The sequence below is a fragment of the Hydra viridissima genome, unplaced genomic scaffold, assembly GCF_058129835.1.
Source record: "Hydra viridissima isolate aposymbiotic clone 2 unplaced genomic scaffold, HvirCarnegie_v1 scaffold_5, whole genome shotgun sequence".
Taxonomy (NCBI): domain Eukaryota; kingdom Metazoa; phylum Cnidaria; class Hydrozoa; order Anthoathecata; family Hydridae; genus Hydra; species Hydra viridissima.
In genome coordinates this window covers 723,863-744,957 of record NW_028324304.1, presented here as the reverse complement: position 1 = coordinate 744,957, position 21,095 = coordinate 723,863, and the positions used below count along the sequence as shown (strand labels likewise).

Sequence of the window (21,095 nt, the reverse complement as noted above, 5' to 3'; positions counted from 1 at the left end):
TTCCTTTAATGTAAAATAAAGGGTTGTCTGCGCATGCTGTGATTTTTGTTTCGACTTTGTCAAGTGTTATGACTTTGATCATTTGCTTTATTTCGAAGTGTCTCAAGAGTGTGTCAGCTTGGAGTATGTATGAGTTTTCGACAGCGGACGTCTTTGTCTTTACCCCTCTTGTTTGTTAGACATGACGTGCAATGACCCGTTCACTTCTTTTCGTTGACGTTTTTTTTCGCATTTCAAAAAACTACTGACCAAGAGAACGTGCGCAGAAGAAAAATGACAAGGTAAAACCAACAACAAAAAACCATGCAATTAAGGATTACACACAGACAAACACGCAAGTGTAAAAAACGGAAATTTTTTTTTTTTTTTTTTTTTTTCGTGCTGCCGCTTTTTTGTTTGTTTTTTTTTGTTTTGTTTTGTTTTTGTTGCTGCTGCTGATGCTAATGCCGTCACTGCTGCTTAACCTCGCTCTTTGTTTTTTTCTCCGCTAAATATACTTTTTTGCTGAAATCCTAAGGGAGCTAAATTCTTACGGAGGCGCTTAAATCTTCTTTGTTATTTTCCTACAGCCTATAGATGGTCGCCAATCTGGGCACGTGCGTGTTCACTTTTTATTCAAGTTACGTTGGATCCTTTCAAAACTTGGAATCTTGAACATGCACGTGACCTGTGAGGTAACCGAACTGTTTTTTCTCCCTCAGGTTATAACTTAAAACGTTTCAAAGATGGCGTGTAAACCCCACCATGTATTTTTTTGTAACGGGATGCGTGTGCTCTTTTTATCCCCTAACAGCTTTAAAAAGAGATTTTGAACCCCCCTCCCCTCCCTTCCTTACACACACACACACACACACACACACACACACACACACACACTTCTTTATATTCTCCTTAGTGTGTTTAAGCTCATGCCGTCATGTTTTTAACAGATGTGTGGCTATGAAAATAGCCTTTATTTTTTATCTTGTGTTCAGAGTACCGTTTATTTGGCTGCTGGTTTTGGAACCTTTTCGTTCTTCTTGGGAAGCAAAACGGCTTGTATGTTTGGCAGCACACCGCCACTGGCTATAGTAACACCTGACAACAACTTGTTCAACTCTTCGTCATTGCGAACAGCTAACTGTAAGTGTCGAGGAATGATTCTAGCTTTCTTATTGTCACGAGCAGCGTTACCGGCCAACTCCAAAATTTCGGCGGAGAGATACTCCAAAACAGCAGCTAAATAGACAGGTGCGCCTGAACCGATGCGATTGGCGTAGTGTCCTTTGCGCAAAAATCGGTGAACACGACCGACTGGAAACTGAAGTCCGGCTCTGAACGATCGAGTCTTTGCCTTGGCTTTAGCTTTTCCTCCTTTTCCACGTCCTGACATTTTAATTTCTTACACTGAGAAACAACGAGAGACAACCTAGAGATATTTGTGCGCGCTTTGAAATCAACTTACAAAATTCCTTTTTCTTATCAAAAACATTTGGTCTCGAACTGCACTTTTTTTAACGAATAGAAAAACTCCGTCAAACAATGCGCAAATTAGTTAATCTTTGAAGAACCAATGAGCTTGCGAGAAACAGAAATGTTCTCGAATTGGAGACCACAACTGCGCTTTATATAGGAAGTGATTCGGTTGCTTGTAATTTCAAATTTCAATTCTCTAAAACTCGTCGACATGTCTGACGCTCCAAAGGCCGGAGGAAAACAAGCGCCCAAGGTGGCCAAAAAGGGGGAAAAACGCGCTGGTAAGAAAGGCGGCAAGATCGCTGGTACTGGAGACAAAAAGCGCAAGAGAAAGAGGCGAGAATCCTACGCCATTTACATTTACAACGTCTTGAAGCAAGTTCACCCTGATGTTGGTGTTTCTTCCAAAGCGATGAGCATCATGAATTCTTTCGTCAACGACATTTTTGAAAGAATCGCTTCAGAAGCTTCACGACTAGCCCTCCAAAACAAGAAATCAACCATCTCTTCGCGTGAAATTCAAACAGCTGTGCGCCTCTTACTTCCCGGTGAGTTGGCCAAACACGCAGTGAGCGAAGGCACCAAGGCTGTTACTAAGTACACCAGCAGTAAATAGATGGAGCGCTATCTAAACGGCTATTTTCATAGCCACACATCTTGTAAAAGCATTGTACGCATTAGAACGCCTTAAATTGTAGTAGAGAGAAAGTACTTAAAATGCAATAGCTAGGCAGCCATTGTTTGCTCGTTTTAAATTGCGACACCGCGTCTAAAGAGCGAGCGCTTTTCTAGACTTGCTTTTTTTGATGTTTAAACGTATAGCTTTTGCATCCACTTTGGATACAAAAAGTTATTACAGTAGGTAAACGCGTGAGAAAATCTTTCAACAACTACTTGAGCGCCACCTTTTTGCTTTTGATCAAAACCTTAGCCCTTATGACCCACCCATCGTTATTATTTGCTGCTACTACCACACTTTTGCTCCTTTTTTCTTTTTTCTTTTTTTTTTTTTTTTTCAAATGTATTGCGCGCATCTTTAGGAAATCAGACTTAAAGCAGCGCTTTAGATAAAAATCACCTTTCTAGCCCGATGATGGTGAGCAAAACACTTTATGTGTCAAGCGTCTACTCTAAACACTCAGTTAAACTATGCCTCGCTAAAAAACATTACTTAGAAATCAATTCAATTGCTTTTCATTTCGATTGAAACAAACTGAAACTGGTAAACTAAACCGTTTTTACACACCCCCTCTGCTTATCGCGGTGCAGCGTTCAAGTTCTAGATTGCCTATTAACGTTTAAAACAGATGTGTGGCTATAAAAATAGCCGTTTTTGATTGCTGAGGTGTTCCCCTTTTAACCACCAAAGCCGTACAATGTGCGACCTTGTCTTTTTAATGCGTAGACAACGTCCATAGCGGTGACTGTCTTTCTCTTGGCATGCTCTGTGTATGTTACAGCGTCGCGAATAACGTTTTCCAAAAAGACTTTTAGAACGCCTCGAGTCTCCTCGTAGATAAGTCCAGAGATACGCTTAACACCACCGCGACGAGCTAGACGACGTATGGCGGGCTTTGTGATTCCTTGGATGTTATCACGTAAAATCTTGCGATGACGCTTTGCGCCTCCTTTTCCAAGTCCTTTTCCTCCTTTACCGCGACCAGACATGATTAAAATTGTTTGAAGTTCAATTACTGTCTTTTTGCGTTTCTTTTTGTTTTTATTATGCGCTGGAAGCGCGACTTTTACCCTACATAGATGGAAACATCTTCGTCAAACAACCAATCGCAACGGTCCTTCGTCAAAAAGCCATCTGAACCAAAAAAACAAAAAAAAAAAAAACCAAAACAAACTGCCTTGTTTTTAACGCGCGTTTTCGCATTTAACGCTTTTATCCGTTCGCAAACAGAGCAGAAAAGTTTCTTTTCGGAATTCCACTACGTCGACCTGTCTTTGAAGTGTTTAAAAAAGCAGAAATTGTAGAGGCGAGACAAACGCGCTCTCTTTTCCCGTAGCCAAAAAACACGCCTACGTGGCCTTAATGCCTTATTTTGCATTTGTACTTGAACCAATCAAAGAGCACTTTCTTAGCACCAATCAGAATGCAGCTTTAAGTCGCGGCAAAGTCTAAAAATGTCAACAAAACGCGTTAAATTGAAAAACTTCAAAAGTTCAACTTAAACTGATAAGTGTAAGCGTAACTTACAATGGCCCGCACAAAACAAACAGCTAGAAAATCTACCGGCGGTAAAGCACCGAGAAAGCAGCTGGCAACAAAAGCAGCAAGAAAGAGTGCCCCGGCTACCGGCGGAGTAAAGAAACCCCACAGATACCGACCCGGTACCGTAGCTTTGAGAGAGATCCGAAGATACCAAAAATCGACAGAGCTCCTAATCAGAAAACTACCCTTCCAGCGATTGGTTCGCGAAATAGCTCAAGATTTCAAGACTGACTTGCGTTTCCAAAGCACCGCCGTCATGGCCTTACAAGAAGCTTCAGAAGCCTACTTAGTGGGTCTCTTCGAAGATACCAACTTGTGCGCCATCCATGCAAAGCGTGTCACTATTATGCCAAAAGACATTCAGTTGGCGAGAAGAATCAGAGGAGAGCGAGCTTAAAAAATGGTGCTTCTAAACAAAACGGCTATTTTCATAGCCACAAATCTGTTAAAAACGTTGTCGGCTTAGTGCCTTAAAACAAAACAAAACAAAAAAAAAAAACAACAAACAAACAAACACAAAGTAAACAAGTTCTACGCCTGGAACTTTGTTTTTAGAAAGATGTGTGGCTATGAAAATAGCCGTTTGACAAAAAGCGGGGTAGGTTAGGTTATTTCTTTTCCACTTTTGCGATGGTTTTCTTGGCTGCAGCTTTCTTCTTAGGTGTCGCTTTCACTTTCTTTACTGCGGGCTTTTTAGCAACCGGTTTCTGGGCGCTCTTTTTTGCGGGAGTCACTTTTTTCTTAGGAGTAGCTTTTTTCACTTTCTCTTTTTGTGCGACTTTTTTCACTGACGCAGCTTTCTTTTTTGGCGTGCTCTTCTTTTCAGCAGGCTTCTTTACTTCTTTGGCTTCTTTTTTGTGCTTCTTGGCGACTGCAGCAGGCTTCTTTAACGGTTTGGGCTTAGCTGCAATTCTAAAAGAACCCGACGCGCCAGTTCCTTTCACTTGTACGAGCTCGCCAGCAACCACCATGCGCTTTAAATTAATCTTGACTTGCGAATCGACGTTTTCACCCACCTTGTTGTTGGCCTTGACGTGCTTGGCGATAGCTTGTCTTGACGACCCTTTGCGTTCTTTAAGCGAATTAATAGCATCGACAATCATCGCCTTGTAGGGAGCATGATCAGCAGGCTTTTTAGGCGCAGACTTCTTTGTGGCCTTTTTCGGAGATGCAGCTTCAGTCATTTTTTTTTTGTCGTGTTTCAGAGAAACGTTGCGTTCGTTTTTATAAAACTTCTAGATGTTTAGATGTTTTTATTTTTCAAGCGGAGTTTTATGCGGACTGTCGAGGAGACTTTTTTTTTTTTTTTTTTGCTCCACCGTCAGACTGCAAAGTGTGTTTTCGTGTTGACAGGCAAACCTCCACAGCTCGCGTCTCTCGCTCTCTTAAAGCTTCATTAGTTTTGAAATCTTCTAAAGAATAGTGACGCTTTGTAAATTGCGGCGTTTCGGTGCCACAGCATGTTAGAAGCGAAAGGTATCGCATCAAAACATCGAAAAAATAGTCTTTAAAAGCAATCGAGTGCGCGCATGGCCAAATAACATCAGCGCTACTTACTCTGGACAAAGCAGCTTAATTTCATCAAGAAACTGAACCATATGGCTTCCCAAAAAAGCTTATGCCAATCTCTTCTAAGCATTTGGTACCATACAAACTCAATAGAGGCGAAGGGCACAAACACGCGCGATTGCTGGAATATTTAATGCGTTAGCAACGCGTACTAACGACGATTTTTAGTTCAGACCAATTCTTTTTCTAAACACAGAGACACAACAAAGAACATTCCATGAAAAAGGAACACTATGTTGTGCTTATTCGTGTTCGTTAACAAAAACGATCGAAGGCTAAAACTGCGATAACGCAGTCAACATATATAAAGTCGCGGACACTAGAAAAAAAGGAAAAACTTAGCAACCTGAAAGTTCTGGACATCGTAAAAAAAAAAAATAAATAAAAAATAAAATTCATTATGGAAGGTAACGGTAAAAAAACGTTTGAGGAGATAAGAGAATGAGTGACGAATGCACAATACGGGGTCCATTCGGTTCTTCGTCTTCATAGTCATCGTTCGAGCGAAGCTTGGTGTTTTCTTTACAATTGTGCAGTCTTGGGAAGGCATGCAACTTTTGTTCAAGTTCATAAAGGCAAAACTGAATTAGAATATGGCGATTTTAAAAGATGCTCTACATTTCCGTTTGCTTTTCAAAGTGCAAATTTCGCTTTTGATTTCATGCGCTCATAACTGGCATTTCAAAAATGACACTTTAACACTCGTGAAAAGTGAATTTGGCGGCTTTTGCATGATGCAAAGTTATTAAAATCGCGCGAGGCATCAGTTATAAGGTGTTCACAACCGAAGTTATTGCAGATCAATTCCATCTCTCGTTTTTTCATTTTCAGAAAAGTTCATTTTTCTCCGCTTTATAACATCATAACCATTAGGCTTAGCTGCTTTAGCCTTAGCGAGGTCCTTGACATTAGAAAAGCACCAGTTGGAATTTTATTTTTGCTAAAAATAAAGGCTAACAAATGCAACAGAAATATCTATCTTGCAAGGAACTCGTTCATAATTGAAAAACAAATACAAAGTCAGCTACTTAGTTAGTTAGTTAGTTAGTTAGTTAGTTAGTTAGTTAGTTAGTTAGTTAGTTAGTTAGTTAGTTAGTTAGTTAGTTAGTCTCTCAGTGAGTTAGTTGGTTAGTTAGTTAGTTAGTTAGTTAGTTAGTTAGTTAGTTAGTTAGTTAGTTAGTTAGTTAGTTAGTTAGTCTCTCAGTGAGTTAGTTGGTTAGTTAGTTAGTTAGTTAGTTAGTTAGTTAGTTAGTTAGTTAGTTAGTTAGTTAGTTAGTTAGTCTCTCAGTGAGTTAGTTGGTTAGTTAGTTAGTTAGTTAGTTAGTTAGTTAGTTAGTTAGTTAGTTAGTTAGTTAGTTAGTTAGTTAGTCTCTCAGTGAGTTAGTTGGTTAGTTAGTTAGTTAGTTAGTTAGTTAGTTAGTTAGTTAGTTAGTTAGTTAGTTAGTTAGTTAGTTAGTTAGTTAGTTAGTTAGTTAGTTAGTTAGTTAGTTAGTTAGTTAGTTAGTTAGTTAGTTAGTCTCTCAGTGAGTTAGTTGGTTAGTTAGTTAGTTAGTTAGTTAGTTAGTTAGTTAGTTAGTTAGTTAGTTAGTTAGTTAGTTAGTCTCTCAGTGAGTTAGTTGGTTAGTTAGTTAGTTAGTTAGTTAGTTAGTTAGTTAGTTAGTTAGTTAGTTAGTTAGTTAGTTAGTCTCTCAGTGAGTTAGTTGGTTAGTTAGTTAGTTAGTTAGTTAGTTAGTTAGTTAGTTAGTTAGTTAGTTAGTTAGTTAGTTAGTCTCTCAGTGAGTTAGTTGGTTAGTTAGTTAGTTAGTTAGTTAGTTAGTTAGTTAGTTAGTCTCTCAGTGAGTTAGTTGGTTAGTTAGTTAGTTAGTTAGTTAGTTAGTTAGTTAGTTAGTTAGTTAGTTAGTTAGTTAGTTAGTTAGTTAGTTAGTTAGTTAGTTAGTTAGTTGGTTAGTTAGTTAGTTAGTTAGTCAATCAGTTAGTTAGTTAGTTAGTTAGTTAGTCAGTCAGTTAGTTAGTTAGTCAGTCAGTCAGTTAGTTGGTTAGTCAGTCAGTTAGTTAGTCATTCAGTTAGTTAGTTTGTATCTTAGTTAGTTTGTTAGGTACTAAGTTAGGCAGATACGTGAAAAATGACGATAGATGACGATAAATGAGGACAATAATTAAAATGTAGCTACTTTGTAAAATCTTATTACTTTAACTAAAGTTTTAGTACTTTGTTAAAATAGCATGAGAACTAACGCTACCCCACAAGCTTTTTAAAGTTCTTTTTTAAGGTTTCAGCAACCCATCCGACGTTGCGAGAAACACCTGATAGTTACTGTGAAAAAAGGTATTGGCCAACAACTCGACTGTCGCGTTTTATTCTTTCCGGGGTTTTAGGGACGGGTCATTTAGAAAACAAAATGTAAAAGAACTAGAGCGTCGTAACTTTGTTATATGTTGAGTTTTGTGCCCGTCGCAAGTTTGACGTGTTTTAATTGAAGGAATGTTTAGTTCTAGCTTTACGTTTTTTTCCTTTAATGTAAAATAAAGGGTTGTCTGCGCATGCTGTGATTTTTGTTTCGACTTTGTCAAGTGTTATGACTTTGATCATTTGCTTTATTTCGAAGTGTCTCAAGAGTGTGTCAGCTTGGAGTATGTATGAGTTTTCGACAGCGGACGTCTTTGTCTTTACCCCTCTTGTTTGTTAGACATGACGTGCAATGACCCGTTCACTTCTTTTCGTTGACGTTTTTTTTCGCATTTCAAAAAACTACTGACCAAGAGAACGTGCGCAGAAGAAAAATGACAAGGTAAAACCAACAACAAAAAACCATGCAATTAAGGATTACACACAGACAAACACGCAAGTGTAAAAAACGGAAATTTTTTTTTTTTTTTTTTTTTTTCGTGCTGCCGCTTTTTTGTTTGTTTTTTTTTGTTTTGTTTTGTTTTTGTTGCTGCTGCTGATGCTAATGCCGTCACTGCTGCTTAACCTCGCTCTTTGTTTTTTTCTCCGCTAAATATACTTTTTTGCTGAAATCCTAAGGGAGCTAAATTCTTACGGAGGCGCTTAAATCTTCTTTGTTATTTTCCTACAGCCTATAGATGGTCGCCAATCTGGGCACGTGCGTGTTCACTTTTTATTCAAGTTACGTTGGATCCTTTCAAAACTTGGAATCTTGAACATGCACGTGACCTGTGAGGTAACCGAACTGTTTTTTCTCCCTCAGGTTATAACTTAAAACGTTTCAAAGATGGCGTGTAAACCCCACCATGTATTTTTTTGTAACGGGATGCGTGTGCTCTTTTTATCCCCTAACAGCTTTAAAAAGAGATTTTGAACCCCCCTCCCCTCCCTTCCTTACACACACACACACACACACACACACACACACACACTTCTTTATATTCTCCTTAGTGTGTTTAAGCTCATGCCGTCATGTTTTTAACAGATGTGTGGCTATGAAAATAGCCTTTATTTTTTATCTTGTGTTCAGAGTACCGTTTATTTGGCTGCTGGTTTTGGAACCTTTTCGTTCTTCTTGGGAAGCAAAACGGCTTGTATGTTTGGCAGCACACCGCCACTGGCTATAGTAACACCTGACAACAACTTGTTCAACTCTTCGTCATTGCGAACAGCTAACTGTAAGTGTCGAGGAATGATTCTAGCTTTCTTATTGTCACGAGCAGCGTTACCGGCCAACTCCAAAATTTCGGCGGAGAGATACTCCAAAACAGCAGCTAAATAGACAGGTGCGCCTGAACCGATGCGATTGGCGTAGTGTCCTTTGCGCAAAAATCGGTGAACACGACCGACTGGAAACTGAAGTCCGGCTCTGAACGATCGAGTCTTTGCCTTGGCTTTAGCTTTTCCTCCTTTTCCACGTCCTGACATTTTAATTTCTTACACTGAGAAACAACGAGAGACAACCTAGAGATATTTGTGCGCGCTTTGAAATCAACTTACAAAATTCCTTTTTCTTATCAAAAACATTTGGTCTCGAACTGCACTTTTTTTAACGAATAGAAAAACTCGTCAAACAATGCGCAAATTAGTTAATCTTTGAAGAACCAATGAGCTTGCGAGAAACAGAAATGTTCTCGAATTGGAGACCACAACTGCGCTTTATATAGGAAGTGATTCGGTTGCTTGTAATTTCAAATTTCAATTCTCTAAAACTCGTCGACATGTCTGACGCTCCAAAGGCCGGAGGAAAACAAGCGCCCAAGGTGGCCAAAAAGGGGGAAAAACGCGCTGGTAAGAAAGGCGGCAAGATCGCTGGTACTGGAGACAAAAAGCGCAAGAGAAAGAGGCGAGAATCCTACGCCATTTACATTTACAACGTCTTGAAGCAAGTTCACCCTGATGTTGGTGTTTCTTCCAAAGCGATGAGCATCATGAATTCTTTCGTCAACGACATTTTTGAAAGAATCGCTTCAGAAGCTTCACGACTAGCCCTCCAAAACAAGAAATCAACCATCTCTTCGCGTGAAATTCAAACAGCTGTGCGCCTCTTACTTCCCGGTGAGTTGGCCAAACACGCAGTGAGCGAAGGCACCAAGGCTGTTACTAAGTACACCAGCAGTAAATAGATGGAGCGCTATCTAAACGGCTATTTTCATAGCCACACATCTTGTAAAAGCATTGTACGCATTAGAACGCCTTAAATTGTAGTAGAGAGAAAGTACTTAAAATGCAATAGCTAGGCAGCCATTGTTTGCTCGTTTTAAATTGCGACACCGCGTCTAAAGAGCGAGCGCTTTTCTAGACTTGCTTTTTTTGATGTTTAAACGTATAGCTTTTGCATCCACTTTGGATACAAAAAGTTATTACAGTAGGTAAACGCGTGAGAAAATCTTTCAACAACTACTTGAGCGCCACCTTTTTGCTTTTGATCAAAACCTTAGCCCTTATGACCCACCCATCGTTATTATTTGCTGCTACTACCACACTTTTGCTCCTTTTTTCTTTTTTCTTTTTTTTTTTTTTTTTCAAATGTATTGCGCGCATCTTTAGGAAATCAGACTTAAAGCAGCGCTTTAGATAAAAATCACCTTTCTAGCCCGATGATGGTGAGCAAAACACTTTATGTGTCAAGCGTCTACTCTAAACACTCAGTTAAACTATGCCTCGCTAAAAAACATTACTTAGAAATCAATTCAATTGCTTTTCATTTCGATTGAAACAAACTGAAACTGGTAAACTAAACCGTTTTTACACACCCCCTCTGCTTATCGCGGTGCAGCGTTCAAGTTCTAGATTGCCTATTAACGTTTAAAACAGATGTGTGGCTATAAAAATAGCCGTTTTTGATTGCTGAGGTGTTCCCCTTTTAACCACCAAAGCCGTACAATGTGCGACCTTGTCTTTTTAATGCGTAGACAACGTCCATAGCGGTGACTGTCTTTCTCTTGGCATGCTCTGTGTATGTTACAGCGTCGCGAATAACGTTTTCCAAAAAGACTTTTAGAACGCCTCGAGTCTCCTCGTAGATAAGTCCAGAGATACGCTTAACACCACCGCGACGAGCTAGACGACGTATGGCGGGCTTTGTGATTCCTTGGATGTTATCACGTAAAATCTTGCGATGACGCTTTGCGCCTCCTTTTCCAAGTCCTTTTCCTCCTTTACCGCGACCAGACATGATTAAAATTGTTTGAAGTTCAATTACTGTCTTTTTGCGTTTCTTTTTGTTTTTATTATGCGCTGGAAGCGCGACTTTTACCCTACATAGATGGAAACATCTTCGTCAAACAACCAATCGCAACGGTCCTTCGTCAAAAAGCCATCTGAACCAAAAAAACAAAAAAAAAAAAAACCAAAACAAACTGCCTTGTTTTTAACGCGCGTTTTCGCATTTAACGCTTTTATCCGTTCGCAAACAGAGCAGAAAAGTTTCTTTTCGGAATTCCACTACGTCGACCTGTCTTTGAAGTGTTTAAAAAAGCAGAAATTGTAGAGGCGAGACAAACGCGCTCTCTTTTCCCGTAGCCAAAAAACACGCCTACGTGGCCTTAATGCCTTATTTTGCATTTGTACTTGAACCAATCAAAGAGCACTTTCTTAGCACCAATCAGAATGCAGCTTTAAGTCGCGGCAAAGTCTAAAAATGTCAACAAAACGCGTTAAATTGAAAAACTTCAAAAGTTCAACTTAAACTGATAAGTGTAAGCGTAACTTACAATGGCCCGCACAAAACAAACAGCTAGAAAATCTACCGGCGGTAAAGCACCGAGAAAGCAGCTGGCAACAAAAGCAGCAAGAAAGAGTGCCCCGGCTACCGGCGGAGTAAAGAAACCCCACAGATACCGACCCGGTACCGTAGCTTTGAGAGAGATCCGAAGATACCAAAAATCGACAGAGCTCCTAATCAGAAAACTACCCTTCCAGCGATTGGTTCGCGAAATAGCTCAAGATTTCAAGACTGACTTGCGTTTCCAAAGCACCGCCGTCATGGCCTTACAAGAAGCTTCAGAAGCCTACTTAGTGGGTCTCTTCGAAGATACCAACTTGTGCGCCATCCATGCAAAGCGTGTCACTATTATGCCAAAAGACATTCAGTTGGCGAGAAGAATCAGAGGAGAGCGAGCTTAAAAAATGGTGCTTCTAAACAAAACGGCTATTTTCATAGCCACAAATCTGTTAAAAACGTTGTCGGCTTAGTGCCTTAAAACAAAACAAAACAAAAAAAAAAAACAACAAACAAACAAACACAAAGTAAACAAGTTCTACGCCTGGAACTTTGTTTTTAGAAAGATGTGTGGCTATGAAAATAGCCGTTTGACAAAAAGCGGGGTAGGTTAGGTTATTTCTTTTCCACTTTTGCGATGGTTTTCTTGGCTGCAGCTTTCTTCTTAGGTGTCGCTTTCACTTTCTTTACTGCGGGCTTTTTAGCAACCGGTTTCTGGGCGCTCTTTTTTGCGGGAGTCACTTTTTTCTTAGGAGTAGCTTTTTTCACTTTCTCTTTTTGTGCGACTTTTTTCACTGACGCAGCTTTCTTTTTTGGCGTGCTCTTCTTTTCAGCAGGCTTCTTTACTTCTTTGGCTTCTTTTTTGTGCTTCTTGGCGACTGCAGCAGGCTTCTTTAACGGTTTGGGCTTAGCTGCAATTCTAAAAGAACCCGACGCGCCAGTTCCTTTCACTTGTACGAGCTCGCCAGCAACCACCATGCGCTTTAAATTAATCTTGACTTGCGAATCGACGTTTTCACCCACCTTGTTGTTGGCCTTGACGTGCTTGGCGATAGCTTGTCTTGACGACCCTTTGCGTTCTTTAAGCGAATTAATAGCATCGACAATCATCGCCTTGTAGGGAGCATGATCAGCAGGCTTTTTAGGCGCAGACTTCTTTGTGGCCTTTTTCGGAGATGCAGCTTCAGTCATTTTTTTTTTGTCGTGTTTCAGAGAAACGTTGCGTTCGTTTTTATAAAACTTCTAGATGTTTAGATGTTTTTATTTTTCAAGCGGAGTTTTATGCGGACTGTCGAGGAGACTTTTTTTTTTTTTTTTTTGCTCCACCGTCAGACTGCAAAGTGTGTTTTCGTGTTGACAGGCAAACCTCCACAGCTCGCGTCTCTCGCTCTCTTAAAGCTTCATTAGTTTTGAAATCTTCTAAAGAATAGTGACGCTTTGTAAATTGCGGCGTTTCGGTGCCACAGCATGTTAGAAGCGAAAGGTATCGCATCAAAACATCGAAAAAATAGTCTTTAAAAGCAATCGAGTGCGCGCATGGCCAAATAACATCAGCGCTACTTACTCTGGACAAAGCAGCTTAATTTCATCAAGAAACTGAACCATATGGCTTCCCAAAAAAGCTTATGCCAATCTCTTCTAAGCATTTGGTACCATACAAACTCAATAGAGGCGAAGGGCACAAACACGCGCGATTGCTGGAATATTTAATGCGTTAGCAACGCGTACTAACGACGATTTTTAGTTCAGACCAATTCTTTTTCTAAACACAGAGACACAACAAAGAACATTCCATGAAAAAGGAACACTATGTTGTGCTTATTCGTGTTCGTTAACAAAAACGATCGAAGGCTAAAACTGCGATAACGCAGTCAACATATATAAAGTCGCGGACACTAGAAAAAAAGGAAAAACTTAGCAACCTGAAAGTTCTGGACATCGTAAAAAAAAAAAATAAATAAAAAATAAAATTCATTATGGAAGGTAACGGTAAAAAAACGTTTGAGGAGATAAGAGAATGAGTGACGAATGCACAATACGGGGTCCATTCGGTTCTTCGTCTTCATAGTCATCGTTCGAGCGAAGCTTGGTGTTTTCTTTACAATTGTGCAGTCTTGGGAAGGCATGCAACTTTTGTTCAAGTTCATAAAGGCAAAACTGAATTAGAATATGGCGATTTTAAAAGATGCTCTACATTTCCGTTTGCTTTTCAAAGTGCAAATTTCGCTTTTGATTTCATGCGCTCATAACTGGCATTTCAAAAATGACACTTTAACACTCGTGAAAAGTGAATTTGCCGGCTTTTGCATGATGCAAAGTTATTAAAATCGCGCGAGGCATCAGTTATAAGGTGTTCACAACCGAAGTTATTGCAGATCAATTCCATCTCTCGTTTTTTCATTTTCAGAAAAGTTCATTTTTCTCCGCTTTATAACATCATAACCATTAGGCTTAGCTGCTTTAGCCTTAGCGAGGTCCTTGACATTAGAAAAGCACCAGTTGGAATTTTATTTTTGCTAAAAATAAAGGCTAACAAATGCAACAGAAATATCTATCTTGCAAGGAACTCGTTCATAATTGAAAAACAAATACAAAGTCAGCTACTTAGTTAGTTAGTTAGTTAGTTAGTTAGTTAGTTAGTTAGTTAGTTAGTTAGTTAGTTAGTTAGTTAGTTAGTTAGTTAGTTAGTTAGTTAGTCTCTCAGTGAGTTAGTTGGTTAGTTAGTTAGTTAGTTAGTTAGTTAGTTAGTTAGTTAGTTAGTTAGTTAGTTAGTTAGTTAGTTAGTTAGTTAGTTAGTTAGTTAGTTAGTTAGTTAGTTAGTTAGTTAGTCTCTCAGTGAGTTAGTTGGTTAGTTAGTTAGTTAGTTAGTTAGTTAGTTAGTTAGTTAGTTAGTTAGTTAGTTAGTTAGTTAGTTAGTTAGTTAGTTAGTTAGTTGGTTAGTTAGTTAGTTAGTTAGTCAATCAGTTAGTTAGTTAGTTAGTTAGTTAGTCAGTCAGTTAGTTAGTTAGTCAGTCAGTCAGTTAGTTGGTTAGTCAGTCAGTTAGTTAGTCATTCAGTTAGTTAGTTTGTATCTTAGTTAGTTTGTTAGGTACTAAGTTAGGCAGATACGTGAAAAATGACGATAGATGACGATAAATGAGGACAATAATTAAAATGTAGCTACTTTGTAAAATCTTATTACTTTAACTAAAGTTTTAGTACTTTGTTAAAATAGCATGAGAACTAACGTTACCCCACAAGCTTTTTAAAGTTCTTTTTTAAGGTTTCAGCAACCCATCCGACGTTGCGAGAAACACCTGATAGTTACTGTGAAAAAAGGTATTGGCCAACAACTCGACTGTCGCGTTTTATTCTTTCCGGGGTTTTAGGGACGGGTCATTTAGAAAACAAAATGTAAAAGAACTAGAGCGTCGTAACTTTGTTATATGTTGAGTTTTGTGCCCGTCGCAAGTTTGACGTGTTTTAATTGAAGGAATGTTTAGTTCTAGCTTTACGTTTTTTTCCTTTAATGTAAAATAAAGGGTTGTCTGCGCATGCTGTGATTTTTGTTTCGACTTTGTCAAGTGTTATGACTTTGATCATTTGCTTTATTTCGAAGTGTCTCAAGAGTGTGTCAGCTTGGAGTATGTATGAGTTTTCGACAGCGGACGTCTTTGTCTTTACCCCTCTTGTTTGTTAGACATGACGTGCAATGACCCGTTCACTTCTTTTCGTTGACGTTTTTTTTCGCATTTCAAAAAACTACTGACCAAGAGAACGTGCGCAGAAGAAAAATGACAAGGTAAAACCAACAACAAAAAACCATGCAATTAAGGATTACACACAGACAAACACGCAAGTGTAAAAAACGGAAATTTTTTTTTTTTTTTTTTTTTTTCGTGCTGCCGCTTTTTTGTTTGTTTTTTTTTGTTTTGTTTTGTTTTTGTTGCTGCTGCTGATGCTAATGCCGTCACTGCTGCTTAACCTCGCTCTTTGTTTTTTTCTCCGCTAAATATACTTTTTTGCTGAAATCCTAAGGGAGCTAAATTCTTACGGAGGCGCTTAAATCTTCTTTGTTATTTTCCTACAGCCTATAGATGGTCGCCAATCTGGGCACGTGCGTGTTCACTTTTTATTCAAGTTACGTTGGATCCTTTCAAAACTTGGAATCTTGAACATGCACGTGACCTGTGAGGTAACCGAACTGTTTTTTCTCCCTCAGGTTATAACTTAAAACGTTTCAAAGATGGCGTGTAAACCCCACCATGTATTTTTTTGTAACGGGATGCGTGTGCTCTTTTTATCCCCTAACAGCTTTAAAAAGAGATTTTGAACCCCCCTCCCCTCCCTTCCTTACACACACACACACACACACACACACACACACACACTTCTTTATATTCTCCTTAGTGTGTTTAAGCTCATGCCGTCATGTTTTTAACAGATGTGTGGCTATGAAAATAGCCTTTATTTTTTATCTTGTGTTCAGAGTACCGTTTATTTGGCTGCTGGTTTTGGAACCTTTTCGTTCTTCTTGGGAAGCAAAACGGCTTGTATGTTTGGCAGCACACCGCCACTGGCTATAGTAACACCTGACAACAACTTGTTCAACTCTTCGTCATTGCGAACAGCTAACTGTAAGTGTCGAGGAATGATTCTAGCTTTCTTATTGTCACGAGCAGCGTTACCGGCCAACTCCAAAATTTCGGCGGAGAGATACTCCAAAACAGCAGCTAAATAGACAGGTGCGCCTGAACCGATGCGATTGGCGTAGTGTCCTTTGCGCAAAAATCGGTGAACACGACCGACTGGAAACTGAAGTCCGGCTCTGAACGATCGAGTCTTTGCCTTGGCTTTAGCTTTTCCTCCTTTTCCACGTCCTGACATTTTAATTTCTTACACTGAGAAACAACGAGAGACAACCTAGAGATATTTGTGCGCGCTTTGAAATCAACTTACAAAATTCCTTTTTCTTATCAAAAACATTTGGTCTCGAACTGCACTTTTTTTAACGAATAGAAAAACTCCGTCAAACAATGCGCAAATTAGTTAATCTTTGAAGAACCAATGAGCTTGCGAGAAACAGAAATGTTCTCGAATTGGAGACCACAACTGCGCTTTATATAGGAAGTGATTCGGTTGCTTGTAATTTCAAATTTCAATTCTCTAAAACTCGTCGACATGTCTGACGCTCCAAAGGCCGGAGGAAAACAAGCGCCCAAGGTGGCCAAAAAGGGGGAAAAACGCGCTGGTAAGAAAGGCGGCAAGATCGCTGGTACTGGAGACAAAAAGCGCAAGAGAAAGAGGCGAGAATCCTACGCCATTTACATTTACAACGTCTTGAAGCAAGTTCACCCTGATGTTGGTGTTTCTTCCAAAGCGATGAGCATCATGAATTCTTTCGTCAACGACATTTTTGAAAGAATCGCTTCAGAAGCTTCACGACTAGCCCTCCAAAACAAGAAATCAACCATCTCTTCGCGTGAAATTCAAACAGCTGTGCGCCTCTTACTTCCCGGTGAGTTGGCCAAACACGCAGTGAGCGAAGGCACCAAGGCTGTTACTAAGTACACCAGCAGTAAATAGATGGAGCGCTATCTAAACGGCTATTTTCATAGCCACACATCTTGTAAAAGCATTGTACGCATTAGAACGCCTTAAATTGTAGTAGAGAGAAAGTACTTAAAATGCAATAGCTAGGCAGCCATTGTTTGCTCGTTTTAAATTGCGACACCGCGTCTAAAGAGCGAGCGCTTTTCTAGACTTGCTTTTTTTGATGTTTAAACGTATAGCTTTTGCATCCACTTTGGATACAAAAAGTTATTACAGTAGGTAAACGCGTGAGAAAATCTTTCAACAACTACTTGAGCGCCACCTTTTTGCTTTTGATCAAAACCTTAGCCCTTATGACCCACCCATCGTTATTATTTGCTGCTACTACCACACTTTTGCTCCTTTTTTCTTTTTTCTTTTTTTTTTTTTTTTTCAAATGTATTGCGCGCATCTTTAGGAAATCAGACTTAAAGCAGCGCTTTAGATAAAAATCACCTTTCTAGCCCGATGATGGTGAGCAAAACACTTTATGTGTCAAGCGTCTACTCTAAACACTCAGTTAAACTATGCCTCGCTAAAAAACATTACTTAGAAATCAATTCAATTGCTTTTCATTTCGATTGAAACAAACTGAAACTGGTAAACTAAACCGTTTTTACACACCCCCTCTGCTTATCGCGGTGCAGCGTTCAAGTTCTAGATTGCCTATTAACGTTTAAAACAGATGTGTGGCTATAAAAATAGCCGTTTTTGATTGCTGAGGTGTTCCCCTTTTAACCACCAAAGCCGTACAATGTGCGACCTTGTCTTTTTAATGCGTAGACAACGTCCATAGCGGTGACTGTCTTTCTCTTGGCATGCTCTGTGTATGTTACAGCGTCGCGAATAACGTTTTCCAAAAAGACTTTTAGAACGCCTCGAGTCTCCTCGTAGATAAGTCCAGAGATACGCTTAACACCACCGCGACGAGCTAGACGACGTATGGCGGGCTTTGTGATTCCTTGGATGTTATCACGTAAAATCTTGCGATGACGCTTTGCGCCTCCTTTTCCAAGTCCTTTTCCTCCTTTACCGCGACCAGACATGATTAAAATTGTTTGAAGTTCAATTACTGTCTTTTTGCGTTTCTTTTTGTTTTTATTATGCGCTGGAAGCGCGACTTTTACCCTACATAGATGGAAACATCTTCGTCAAACAACCAATCGCAACGGTCCTTCGTCAAAAAGCCATCTGAACCAAAAAAACAAAAAAAAAAAAAACCAAAACAAACTGCCTTGTTTTTAACGCGCGTTTTCGCATTTAACGCTTTTATCCGTTCGCAAACAGAGCAGAAAAGTTTCTTTTCGGAATTCCACTACGTCGACCTGTCTTTGAAGTGTTTAAAAAAGCAGAAATTGTAGAGGCGAGACAAACGCGCTCTCTTTTCCCGTAGCCAAAAAACACGCCTACGTGGCCTTAATGCCTTATTTTGCATTTGTACTTGAACCAATCAAAGAGCACTTTCTTAGCACCAATCAGAATGCAGCTTTAAGTCGCGGCAAAGTCTAAAAATGTCAACAAAACGCGTTAAATTGAAAAACTTCAAAAGTTCAACTTAAACTGATAAGTGTAAGCGTAACTTACAATGGCCCGCACAAAACAAACAGCTAGAAAATCTACCGGCGGTAAAGCACCGAGAAAGCAGCTGGCAACAAAAGCAGCAAGAAAGAGTGCCCCGGCTACCGGCGGAGTAAAGAAACCCCACAGATACCGACCCGGTACCGTAGCTTTGAGAGAGATCCGAAGATACCAAAAATCGACAGAGCTCCTAATCAGAAAACTACCCTTCCAGCGATTGGTTCGCGAAATAGCTCAAGATTTCAAGACTGACTTGCGTTTCCAAAGCACCGCCGTCATGGCCTTACAAGAAGCTTCAGAAGCCTACTTAGTGGGTCTCTTCGAAGATACCAACTTGTGCGCCATCCATGCAAAGCGTGTCACTATTATGCCAAAAGACATTCAGTTGGCGAGAAGAATCAGAGGAGAGCGAGCTTAAAAAATGGTGCTTCTAAACAAAACGGCTATTTTCATAGCCACAAATCTGTTAAAAACGTTGTCGGCTTAGTGCCTTAAAACAAAACAAAACAAAAAAAAAAAACAACAAACAAACAAACACAAAGTAAACAAGTTCTACGCCTGGAACTTTGTTTTTAGAAAGATGTGTGGCTATGAAAATAGCCGTTTGACAAAAAGCGGGGTAGGTTAGGTTATTTCTTTTCCACTTTTGCGATGGTTTTCTTGGCTGCAGCTTTCTTCTTAGGTGTCGCTTTCACTTTCTTTACTGCGGGCTTTTTAGCAACCGGTTTCTGGGCGCTCTTTTTTGCGGGAGTCACTTTTTTCTTAGGAGTAGCTTTTTTCACTTTCTCTTTTTGTGCGACTTTTTTCACTGACGCAGCTTTCTTTTTTGGCGTGCTCTTCTTTTCAGCAGGCTTCTTTACTTCTTTGGCTTCTTTTTTGTGCTTCTTGGCGACTGCAGCAGGCTTCTTTAACGGTTTGGGCTTAGCTGCAATTCTAAAAGAACCCGACGCGCCAGTTCCTTTCACTTGTACGAGCTCGCCAGCAACCACCATGCGCTTTAAATTAATCTTGACTTGCGAATCGACGTTTTCACCCACCTTGTTGTTGGCCTTGACGTGCTTGGCGATAGCTTGTCTTGACGACCCTTTGCGTTCTTTAAGCGAATTAATAGCATCGACAATCATCGCCTTGTAGGGAGCATGATCAGCAGGCTTTTTAGGCGCAGACTTCTTTGTGGCCTTTTTCGGAGATGCAGCTTCAGTCATTTTTTTTTTGTCGTGTTTCAGAGAAACGTTGCGTTCGTTTTTATAAAACTTCTAGATGTTTAGATGTTTTTATTTTTCAAGCGGAGTTTTATGCGGACTGTCGAGGAGACTTTTTTTTTTTTTTTTTTGCTCCACCGTCAGACTGCAAAGTGTGTTTTCGTGTTGACAGGCAAACCTCCACAGCTCGCGTCTCTCGCTCTCTTAAAGCTTCATTAGTTTTGAAATCTTCTAAAGAATAGTGACGCTTTGTAAATTGCGGCGTTTCGGTGCCACAGCATGTTAGAAGCGAAAGGTATCGCATCAAAACATCGAAAAAATAGTCTTTAAAAGCAATCGAGTGCGCGCATGGCCAAATAACATCAGCGCTACTTACTCTGGACAAAGCAGCTTAATTTCATCAAGAAACTGAACCATATGGCTTCCCAAAAAAGCTTATGCCAATCTCTTCTAAGCATTTGGTACCATACAAACTCAATAGAGGCGAAGGGCACAAACACGCGCGATTGCTGGAATATTTAATGCGTTAGCAACGCGTACTAACGACGATTTTTAGTTCAGACCAATTCTTTTTCTAAACACAGAGACACAACAAAGAACATTCCATGAAAAAGGAACACTATGTTGTGCTTATTCGTGTTCGTTAACAAAAACGATCGAAGGCTAAAACTGCGATAACGCAGTCAACATATATAAAGTCGCGGACACTAGAAAAAAAGGAAAAACTTAGCAACCTGAAAGTTCTGGACATCGTAAAAAAAAAAAATAAATAAAAAATAAAATTCATTATGGAAGGTAACGGTAAAAAAACGTTTGAGGAGATAAGAGAATGAGTGACGAATGCACAATACGGGGTCCATTCGGTTCTTCGTCTTCATAGTCATCGTTCGAGCGAAGCTTGGTGTTTTCTTTACAATTGTGCAGTCTTGGGAAGGCATGCAACTTTTGTTCAAGTTCATAAAGGCAAAACTGAATTAGAATATGGCGATTTTAAAAGATGCTCTACATTTCCGTTTGCTTTTCAAAGTGCAAATTTCGCTTTTGATTTCATGCGCTCATAACTGGCATTTCAAAAATGACACTTTAACACTCGTGAAAAGTGAATTTGGCGGCTTTTGCATGATGCAAAGTTATTAAAATCGCGCGAGGCATCAGTTATAAGGTGTTCACAACCGAAGTTATTGCAGATCAATTCCATCTCTCGTTTTTTCATTTTCAGAAAAGTTCATTTTTCTCCGCTTTATAACATCATAACCATTAGGCTTAGCTGCTTTAGCCTTAGCGAGGTCCTTGACATTAGAAAAGCACCAGTTGGAATTTTATTTTTGC

General features: G+C 39.7%; 9 protein-coding genes and 3 pseudogenes across 9 annotated transcripts; 6 read left to right on the top strand and 6 right to left on the bottom strand.

The window, feature by feature from the left end:
* Positions 1 to 982: 982 nt before the first annotated feature.
* LOC149887637 (histone H2A, orphon) lies at positions 983 to 1,372 on the bottom strand. The gene has a single exon (XM_090088788.1). The coding sequence runs from the start codon at positions 1,370 to 1,372 to the stop codon at positions 983 to 985; it is 390 nt and encodes a 129-aa protein (XP_089944914.1).
* Positions 1,373 to 1,666: 294 nt separating this feature from the next.
* On the top strand, positions 1,667 to 2,071 carry LOC149887636 (late histone H2B.L4 pseudogene; annotated as a pseudogene).
* A 740-nt stretch (positions 2,072 to 2,811) lies between these two features.
* LOC149887635 (histone H4) lies at positions 2,812 to 3,123 on the bottom strand. Its single transcript, XM_090086795.1, has one exon. It carries the CDS (start codon positions 3,121 to 3,123, stop codon positions 2,812 to 2,814), a length of 312 nt encoding a protein of 103 aa, XP_089942921.1.
* Positions 3,124 to 3,662: 539 nt separating this feature from the next.
* LOC149887634 (histone H3) lies at positions 3,663 to 4,073 on the top strand. The gene has a single exon (XM_090088786.1). The coding sequence runs from the start codon at positions 3,663 to 3,665 to the stop codon at positions 4,071 to 4,073; it is 411 nt and encodes a 136-aa protein (XP_089944912.1).
* Positions 4,074 to 8,729: 4,656 nt separating this feature from the next.
* Positions 8,730 to 9,119, bottom strand: LOC149887633 (histone H2A, orphon). The gene has a single exon (XM_090088785.1). It carries the CDS (start codon positions 9,117 to 9,119, stop codon positions 8,730 to 8,732), a length of 390 nt encoding a protein of 129 aa, XP_089944911.1.
* Positions 9,120 to 9,412: 293 nt separating this feature from the next.
* Positions 9,413 to 9,817, top strand: LOC149887632 (late histone H2B.L4 pseudogene; annotated as a pseudogene).
* Positions 9,818 to 10,511: 694 nt separating this feature from the next.
* On the bottom strand, positions 10,512 to 10,869 carry LOC149887631 (histone H4). Its single transcript, XM_090088745.1, has one exon. The coding sequence runs from the start codon at positions 10,867 to 10,869 to the stop codon at positions 10,558 to 10,560; it is 312 nt and encodes a 103-aa protein (XP_089944871.1). The 3' UTR covers positions 10,512 to 10,557.
* A 539-nt stretch (positions 10,870 to 11,408) lies between these two features.
* LOC149887630 (histone H3) lies at positions 11,409 to 11,819 on the top strand. The gene has a single exon (XM_090088784.1). The coding sequence runs from the start codon at positions 11,409 to 11,411 to the stop codon at positions 11,817 to 11,819; it is 411 nt and encodes a 136-aa protein (XP_089944910.1).
* A 4,072-nt stretch (positions 11,820 to 15,891) lies between these two features.
* LOC149887629 (histone H2A, orphon) lies at positions 15,892 to 16,281 on the bottom strand. The gene has a single exon (XM_090088783.1). The coding sequence runs from the start codon at positions 16,279 to 16,281 to the stop codon at positions 15,892 to 15,894; it is 390 nt and encodes a 129-aa protein (XP_089944909.1).
* A 294-nt stretch (positions 16,282 to 16,575) lies between these two features.
* On the top strand, positions 16,576 to 16,980 carry LOC149887628 (late histone H2B.L4 pseudogene; annotated as a pseudogene).
* A 740-nt stretch (positions 16,981 to 17,720) lies between these two features.
* On the bottom strand, positions 17,721 to 18,032 carry LOC149887627 (histone H4). The gene has a single exon (XM_090086800.1). It carries the CDS (start codon positions 18,030 to 18,032, stop codon positions 17,721 to 17,723), a length of 312 nt encoding a protein of 103 aa, XP_089942926.1.
* A 539-nt stretch (positions 18,033 to 18,571) lies between these two features.
* On the top strand, positions 18,572 to 18,982 carry LOC149887626 (histone H3). Its single transcript, XM_090088781.1, has one exon. It carries the CDS (start codon positions 18,572 to 18,574, stop codon positions 18,980 to 18,982), a length of 411 nt encoding a protein of 136 aa, XP_089944907.1.
* Positions 18,983 to 21,095: the final 2,113 nt, after the last annotated feature.

What these genes read in the sequence shown, in the direction of transcription:
- LOC149887629 (XM_090088783.1), bottom strand. Translation starts at nt 16,281, where the DNA reads ATGTCAGGACGTGGAAAAGGAGGAAAAGCTAAAGCCAAGGCAAAGACT.
- LOC149887627 (XM_090086800.1), bottom strand. Translation starts at nt 18,032, where the DNA reads ATGTCTGGTCGCGGTAAAGGAGGAAAAGGACTTGGAAAAGGAGGCGCA.
- LOC149887630 (XM_090088784.1), top strand. Translation starts at nt 11,409, where the DNA reads ATGGCCCGCACAAAACAAACAGCTAGAAAATCTACCGGCGGTAAAGCA.
- LOC149887634 (XM_090088786.1), top strand. Translation starts at nt 3,663, where the DNA reads ATGGCCCGCACAAAACAAACAGCTAGAAAATCTACCGGCGGTAAAGCA.
- LOC149887635 (XM_090086795.1), bottom strand. Translation starts at nt 3,123, where the DNA reads ATGTCTGGTCGCGGTAAAGGAGGAAAAGGACTTGGAAAAGGAGGCGCA.
- LOC149887633 (XM_090088785.1), bottom strand. Translation starts at nt 9,119, where the DNA reads ATGTCAGGACGTGGAAAAGGAGGAAAAGCTAAAGCCAAGGCAAAGACT.
- LOC149887626 (XM_090088781.1), top strand. Translation starts at nt 18,572, where the DNA reads ATGGCCCGCACAAAACAAACAGCTAGAAAATCTACCGGCGGTAAAGCA.
- LOC149887631 (XM_090088745.1), bottom strand. Translation starts at nt 10,869, where the DNA reads ATGTCTGGTCGCGGTAAAGGAGGAAAAGGACTTGGAAAAGGAGGCGCA.
- LOC149887637 (XM_090088788.1), bottom strand. Translation starts at nt 1,372, where the DNA reads ATGTCAGGACGTGGAAAAGGAGGAAAAGCTAAAGCCAAGGCAAAGACT.